Source organism: Vigna radiata, unplaced genomic scaffold (genome assembly GCF_000741045.1).
Source record: "Vigna radiata var. radiata cultivar VC1973A unplaced genomic scaffold, Vradiata_ver6 scaffold_7, whole genome shotgun sequence".
In the NCBI taxonomy this organism is placed as follows: domain Eukaryota; kingdom Viridiplantae; phylum Streptophyta; class Magnoliopsida; order Fabales; family Fabaceae; genus Vigna; species Vigna radiata.
Window position 1 is genome coordinate 3480175 of NW_014543262.1, and position 8238 is coordinate 3488412.

At 30.3% G+C, this 8238-nt stretch overlaps 1 protein-coding gene across 1 annotated transcript; it reads right to left on the minus strand.

The window, feature by feature from the left end:
- Window positions 1-3558: 3558 nt before the first annotated feature.
- Window positions 3559-4926, minus strand: LOC106753948 (probable xyloglucan endotransglucosylase/hydrolase protein B). Its single transcript, NM_001317303.1, is given in 4 exon segments — window positions 3559-4203; window positions 4290-4483; window positions 4562-4662; window positions 4755-4926. Coding segments are annotated over 4 exon segments (861 nt in total). The 5' UTR covers window positions 4921-4926; the 3' UTR covers window positions 3559-3803.
- Between the last annotated feature and the right edge of the window lie 3312 nt (window positions 4927-8238).

Here is an 8238-nt window from a genome sequence, read left to right on the forward strand (position 1 = left end):
CTTGAGTTTGATTTTCCTTCCTTATCTCTTTACATTTTCATTGCATATATACTTTGCTTACCGTGCAAGAAAGATTTCAAGATCATTCTATTTCTACAAAAAAAAATTTAAAAGTGCAAGTTTTTATAAAACACTAATTGACCATTTGAAATTGATACTTCTAATAAGATTTTTTTTCAATATTTTTAGTAACTAACATGTAATAAATATATGAATTTTGGTCCTAATAGTAACTTTATCATTCATCACTGTTAACACAAAATGTGTCAAAGTAACTATCAAGACTAAACTAACATATTTATTAAAAACACAAGATAAAACATCTTTCTTAGACTATTTGCAAACAATTTTAACCTTTATCCTTGATTGTAATTCCCCATCCACCATATAGATGAATTACTAGTGCCAAATCAAATGAAATAAATCATAGGACAAAAGTGTGAAGCTAGCCACACCAGTGAATCCAATTGACTGAACATACAAGAGTTTGAAATTGATTAATTCAGTTGAAGAGAACACCAAAATTTTGAGTTGAAAACATGGCGAAAGTAAAGAATTCATTGAAAGAAACTACACAACTGGAAAATACAATCTCAACTTAAGACATATCATTTCAAAAGCAGAAAAAGAAAGCAACGCTAAGAAACTTCAAGCGGTTCCAACCCTTTTATTTTGCTCAATTATTACATCTTTGGATTTTGGATTCACCCTTCTGTGTAAAAGCTTAAAAAGGTGAAAATAAGCTTTAATAAAACAAGCTCAACAAGAACATCGTCAAGTCCAATTCAAACAAGCTTAGAGAGTTGTGTTCAAAATCTACAAAGCAACATAAATTGTATAACAAGTCCATTAGAATTCAAGTTTGGTGGGCAATAGGGAATTAAACAAAAGAATAGAGCTTTCTGGTATGTCTCCAAGAACATCGTCAAGTCCAATTCAAACAAGCTCAGAAAGTTGAGGTCAAAATTATCAAAATAGCATAAATTATATAACAAGTTCATTAAAATTCAAGTTTGGTGGGGTAATGGAATTAAGCAAAAAAGTGGAGCTTTCTGGTATGTTTCCAAGTGAAGTGAAGAAGTAGGTGATAGAGATACACAGCTAAGAAAGTTGTATATAAATGAGTTAAATCCAAGTGAAAGATGAAAACTCAAATATGCATTGAAAACATACTCATGGAATAAGAATTGGAAACTCAACTATGCATTGAAAACATACCTTATAAATCTCATGAAAGGAGTCACTAAGTACAAAATTATAAACTATTCTCTCACCCCCTCCTCTCATTCCATCTCCCTCTATCACTTATGTATTTCCTTTTTTCTCCTAATAGAAAACTAACAACATGCATCATAAAGTCAAAGTAACTCTTCCCTTGTCCCACTTTTCTTTTTCATGAGATATAAGTCCCTCCAAACTTTAGTCTACTCCCTTATTGACACATAATAAGATCACACATTCACCTTAAGAAACTATACATTTGAGCATGCATATGTTCTTATTTAGGTATCTACATTATAAAAGACATGGTTCCAAATGGGAAAACACCCACAAAGAGACACACATCATCTCTCAAACCTACATCTTAATATTTTCTTTGCATGCAACCAACCATAATCATCTTATCACCAAAATTGCAAAGCACTTCTACAATAAAGAAGACAAATCATGGTTTACAAACTTTAAATTTGCACAAATTTATATACAAAATCAGAAAGTGGTATATACAATTTTAAAAGAAAAATAAAATAGGGGTAATAGTTCAATGCACAAGCAAATATGGAAGTAAAGGACCAATCGTTACAACCATGAAGAACATAGTAGAAGAACATAAGAAAGTATGCAACACCAGTGAATCTCGAACCAACACTTTAGTTGTTATAATGCCCTCAAAGATGATGGAGGAGCATTAACGGATGAAGGAGCACTGACGCACGAACGATCACTGACACAAAGGAGCACCAACATATAGGGGCAGCAACGTGAAGGATTAGTGATGCGGAAGAGCATCGACAAATGCGAATTAGAGTGACACCAAAGAAAGTGCGAGAAGAAGGAGTTTCAAATACAAGTAGAAAAATCACATATAAAAACTTGAAAGAAAGTGAAATTTTGGACTTAAGGGTAAGCCCCACCCTAACCTAGCCCCAACCCACTTTCCATGGGCTTTGGGGGCTAGGGCATTAGAAAAACCCCATATTGAATGGGCTAAAAATACAGGACTTAGTTTTAAATGGGGTTAGGGTCAGCCCATGGGTGAGGGGTTGAAATGACAGGTCTAATCATAGTAGATGGATTTAAAGGTGGTGATAAAACTACTAGCTCATCATATAAAGGACATCTACTGGATTAGGCTATGTTCAATTCTCCTTCAAGAACTCTTGAAGGGTTCTACTAACCATCAATTTTATTCTAATGAGTATGAAAATCACTCTTAGTGACAAAGATTACAAAAATCACTTATGGTTATCCTTGTTAGTCTCTCTCTAAAATTAATAACTCAATCATTTTTTGTTGTCACTTTTACTACAAATCTACATAATAATAAACATGTGATAATAAATTATTTGTTCATGAAACCTTTTGTTAATAGTTCTTGAAAACCATTAAACACGTCGTAAATTGTGGTGAATTATGTTTGTTCACCATAAATACAACCTTTATATGCATGATAATACACATTCATACATAGATACTTATAATAAATAACACAATTGACTATAACATAATTGACTATAACATAAATCAATTCAAAGCCTGACTTATAACATTTACGAGAATCATCCAAAGAAAATAATTGACTATTATTAAGAATTTGTTTTTGTATAAAAAAATGACAAATTATGATTTATTTTGCAATTTTTGTTGTTAAAATAGACAATGTACATAAAAAAAATTAGTGCATGATATTTAATTTCATGATGACTTAATTCAAGAAGTTCATACAAAGATTCCAAGTCTTAAAATTACAAATTCTAACATAGTTTACGAGTTGAAAAAATTGTTACATGATCTAAAACAAATTCTTGAATGATGATTTGCAAAACTATTAAAGAATTATGGATATTTACAATTCTTTACAAATAATCTCTTATGCAAGAAAAAGGTTCGTATTAACATGTTAGTTTATTTTGACGACTTGATTATTACACAAAATGATATTGGTGCATTGATAACTTTTTAAGATTACCTTTGTAAGCAAGATGCTCAAAATTTTTATGCTCTAACTTTAAAGGGATATTAAGATACTATTAAAAACATTATTTGAAGAATATGATAAATATTTATGTATATATTTTAAAAATATTTATTTTTTTAATTTAATCTTTGTATTTCAAATGAAAATATATATGATTAGAAGGATGTTTAGGAGAATAAAGATTATCTATAATATATATAATGAAAGTAATATAAGAAACTGATGAGGAATTTTTTATTAATTAAAATGAATATATACTTCATACTAAAAAGAGCAAATAAAATAAACAGGAATGACCTCGAGATCGGAAATGAATGCAGCAATAAGCTGTTGTTGTTACCATTAAGGAACAGAACATGCTTTAAGTACAATAATAAGAATTCAATATTACATTATTGGTGGTGCCAAGTATAAGAATAGAATTACATAACATACGTAGTTTTATTATAAGGTTTCCTCTGTAATCAGAGCCAAGGCCTTAATTACACATTCCAAACAATACAATGGTAATAAATAATGGTAGGTGGTAACTGGTAAATGATGAATGCAGTGAGAAAGTTGTGGTAGAACAGAGGAAGAAGTGATAAAAGCTGCAGATGAAAATTTAAATGTCACGGTTTCTTCTGCATTCTGGTGGAAGTTGAGGGTAGCGGGTTCTGTCAGTGCAGTAGTTGTAGATGGTGAATTTCTGACGCACCCATTTGAGTCTTCGCCACTGAAAGGAATCAAGATCACGAAACTCTGTTTGGTCCCACCATCTTTTGCCCTGCGTTGCACAGAATCTTGAATTCACTGAAGCCTCACACCCATCAACGTGAAACCCTTTGTACTCTGCTACGAAAGGAGCTTTTGACCAATCTGTTTTCTCCAAACCACCCCTTGTGGCCCAATCATCAGCATTCCACAAACTGTTGTAAACCTTCATCGGTTGGTCAAAGGGAAACTTAACTCCCAACTCCTTCAGATTCTTGAACACCCTGATTGGGATGTTATCCACTAGGAATCTGTGTAATTACAAACATGCTACACTTTAATTACTCATCTCTGTGTTTGTTTCTTTTATATCCCAAAATCGAATTGAAATACTTACACAATTTGATACATGTTCCATAGTACAGAATATCTGTGATATGCTTTTGTGGGATCAAACCAGAGATAGATTCTTTGCTCTCTGTCACCCTTCCCTCCAGTGAACACATTTGTCTGCAAAATGTAAGGTTGTCCTGTTCTGTTCCCCAAGAACTCAAAGTCTATCTCATCGTGCTCCGCGTTTTGAGATGATAACTGCATGTTCCAATCGTAGCAAATCAACTATTGATATTACAATGAGAGTACTGTACTAGAATAAAAAGATGTGCTTACATAAAAAGCAGTGACTGTGCCAGCTGAATCACCAGGAACCATCTTTATGTTCATGCTGAAGTGACCAAACAGATATGACCCTTTTGATTGGAAGCCAGTGCCTGTTCAAATTTGGGTGAATTAACATTAAACATACCAACTTTGTTAGAACTAAGTAGATAATAAGGTTGAACTTTGTTCATATGTTACGTACCAGTGTACTTGTCAAGATGAAGTTGAATCTCAGAACCCCCATTGAAGTATTTGATGTGATCGAAAGCCCATGTGGGAATGTAGTTTCTGCCAAATGGAACATCCACTGGTCTCCGTGGGGCGGCACAGAGTGCAGAAGAGGCTAGCGAAACCAAAACAAGACACAAAATCAACAACGAAGAAGCCATGTTAACAAGGGAAAGATGAAAGTGTTGTGAAAGTCTTTGAGGCTAATGGAATATATATATAGATAGATCACCGTGCTTTCCAAGTTTGCTTCTTCATTCTTTCTGTTCATTAGGTATATTTCTGTTCATCATTATGATCTTCGAAAGCTAGAAGTAACAGGTGTCATCACGATATTACGCGTTTATTACACCTTCAGCCTCGCTAATTAGCAATCATTTTGTACCTAATAGACATGATTTTTAAAACAATGTTAAACTTAATCAAATTTATAATTTAGTATGCTAAGAAATTTTCTTTTTAATTTGGTTAAGAGCTGAATTTTATAAACAGGTAAAATGAATTGCTTTTTCATATTTATGTGTATGAAAACATACTATTTAGAAACCATTTAGATTTATTTGTATTTTTTATCCTCTTAAAATTTCCAATGTGATTTTTGTTTACTTTTTAAATTGTGTACCCTTTGTTTCTTAATTTCTAAATTTAAACAATTTTAATCATGTATTAGTTTATATTCTTTAAATCATGTTGCTTTCATGTTGATATATGACAATACACCTAATACTAAATGGATTATTGACATTTTTATTAATATAATACTGACATGTTCACCTCTATGCTAAACTTATTAATTATAAGTTTTTTTTTTATTTTATTTTAGAAAAATAAAATTTAAATAACAAGTTTTATTTTAAATTAAAAATATTTGATAAATAAATTTATTATCTTATCTTTTAATATTTTTTACTCAATTAATTTATACTTTATAAAATATGAAATTTTTTTGTCCATATTATTTTATGTAGTTTTTAGACCCTCAGTTTATAATATTCATAATTTTGGTCTTTGGATTTTCTTTTACCCAATTTGTATCTTTTAATCTTTAACTATCATAATGTTGTTCAATGTTAAGATCAATTATCTATAATTTTTTTTACATTAAACATAATATAATAAGATTGGGTAAAGTATATAATCCTTGTGGTCGTTTACAAAATTGAGAAGAATAGCAATGCAGGGACTTTAATCAAAATGTAATAAAATAGTGCTTCAGTTTTCAAAGTTTAAAATTGAATAAAGTTGCATATAATTAAAACTTTAGTAATTATTCAAGAAATTCAAAGATTAAAAGTTACGAATAATTAAAAATTAAAGAAGTCAAATTTAAATAAAAAATTTAGGAACTAAAATTAATTTTTTTTATAACAAATAAAATCCAAAATTAAAATCAAATATATATTTTATGTAAAGAGATAGCAGGTAAAAATATCAAGACAGTTTAAATATATTATTGACAAGTGTAATTGTTTAATCTCCTATTATTCAATTTTTCTTATTAAAATGGTGCTAATGATATAAAGGTTTAAACTAAGGTGTTTTAATAACTTAATTGGGATATTTGGTGTTCTTCCATTGACTACTAGGCATATCACTTTTAGATAAAGACACTTAATTAACTAACATTTATTCCATTAAATATTATTTTAGATGTGTGAATTGTATGCGTGTTAAAAAAGTTTGTATGTTTACTAACAAAAATAAAAGTTTTTTAATGTATGTTATTTTAGGTTTTATTCTTCTTGACTGAGAGATAAAGTAAATTCTTCCATTAAAGATTTGTGTTTCTTAAAAAGTGATTTAGATGAATTTTGTTATAATTTTAAACTAATATATGTATTTGTATGATATATCATGTTTGATTGTTTAAATTGTTAAGATATACTAAATATTCTATTAAAGGATATTAGGCAATCAAATATTGTGTTAGTTATAATTTAAATATTATTTTAATTTGTGCATATTTGTGCACCTGTCATTCCTTTAATAGATGAAGAATTATAGGATCTTTATATGTATATATATGGTACTCTACTCTTTTAAATAATACATCAGAATTATTCTTTAAACCTTTTATTATGGTATCAGAGCTATGGTTAGAGCCTATCCTAGCGATATTTGTTAGGCAGATTGTTCCACCCGCTATTCGATCGTTATCGGACCACCCATTAATATCTTGTCTCACGCTCGAGATGTATATACCTCAGCGTGAAGGGGGTGTGTTGGAAGTCCCACATCGACTAGAGATAAGGCCAATTTATAATATATAAGTGGAGTGTAGACTTCACCTTACAAGCCGGTTTTATGGGGTTGAGTTAGGCCTAAAACCCACTTCTAGCATAAATGAGTACTTAATACGAGAATATGACTTTATATGTAAAAAATAAAGAGACAATAGGATAATTTTATCTTCTTTTATTTTGAAATATATAAGTATATATTATATTAGTTTGAGTAACATAGTATTTCTAACATGTATATATTGATATATGACGAATAGTATTATCGACTATTACAACATGTTTTTGTGATTAAAAAAACATGTTTTTATGGAATGTCAAAAGGTCCAATTTACTTTTATTGTTCACATTTTATTCGAGATATTTTATTAAAATATGTTTTGACAACTAATTTAACATGAAACTATTGATGAATTTGAAAATTTGTTATGTAATGAAGAATTAAATTAAAATTTTCAATCTTTTTTAAAATCGAATTGTATTTGTTGGAAGTCCCACATCGACTAGAGATAAGGCCAATTTATAATATATAAGTGGGGTACAGACCTCACCTTACAAGACGGTTTTGTGGGGTTGAGTTAGGCCTAAAACCCACTTCTAACATGGTATCAGAGCCAAACACTGATATCCTCTACAATATAGGAATCAGTGCTTTTTTCAAGAGTTATATTTCTACTGCTGCCGGATTTGTAGTCAAGTCAGGTCTATCTAACTTTGCTCTTAATCTTTCTGTTGTTACTAAGGGTAGTGATTGGATAATTGATTCAGGTGCTACTGATCATATGACTTGTGATCCTCATATATTTACTAGTTTTTCCTCTAATTGTTCTAAAAGTGTTATTAATGTCAATGGGGTCTCATCTCCTATTGAAGGTATAGGTACTATATCCCTCTCACCCTCCTTATCAATTCCTGATGTTTTATTTGTTCCTACATTAAATTGTAATCTTATCCCCGTCAGCAAGTTAAAAAAATCACATTCTTGTGTTGCCTTGTTTTACCCAACCCATTGTCTTTTTCAGAACATCCATTCCAAGGAGAAGATTGTCAGTGGTAGAGAGATTGAAGGACTGTATTATGTGGAAAATGTCTCAGGACAAAACCATAAAAGAGGATTGACTTGTCTTGCGAATGATCACATACAAGATAAAAACAAAAAAGAAATTTGGTTGTGGCATAAACGGTTGGGACATCCCTCATTTGGTTATTTAAAAAAAA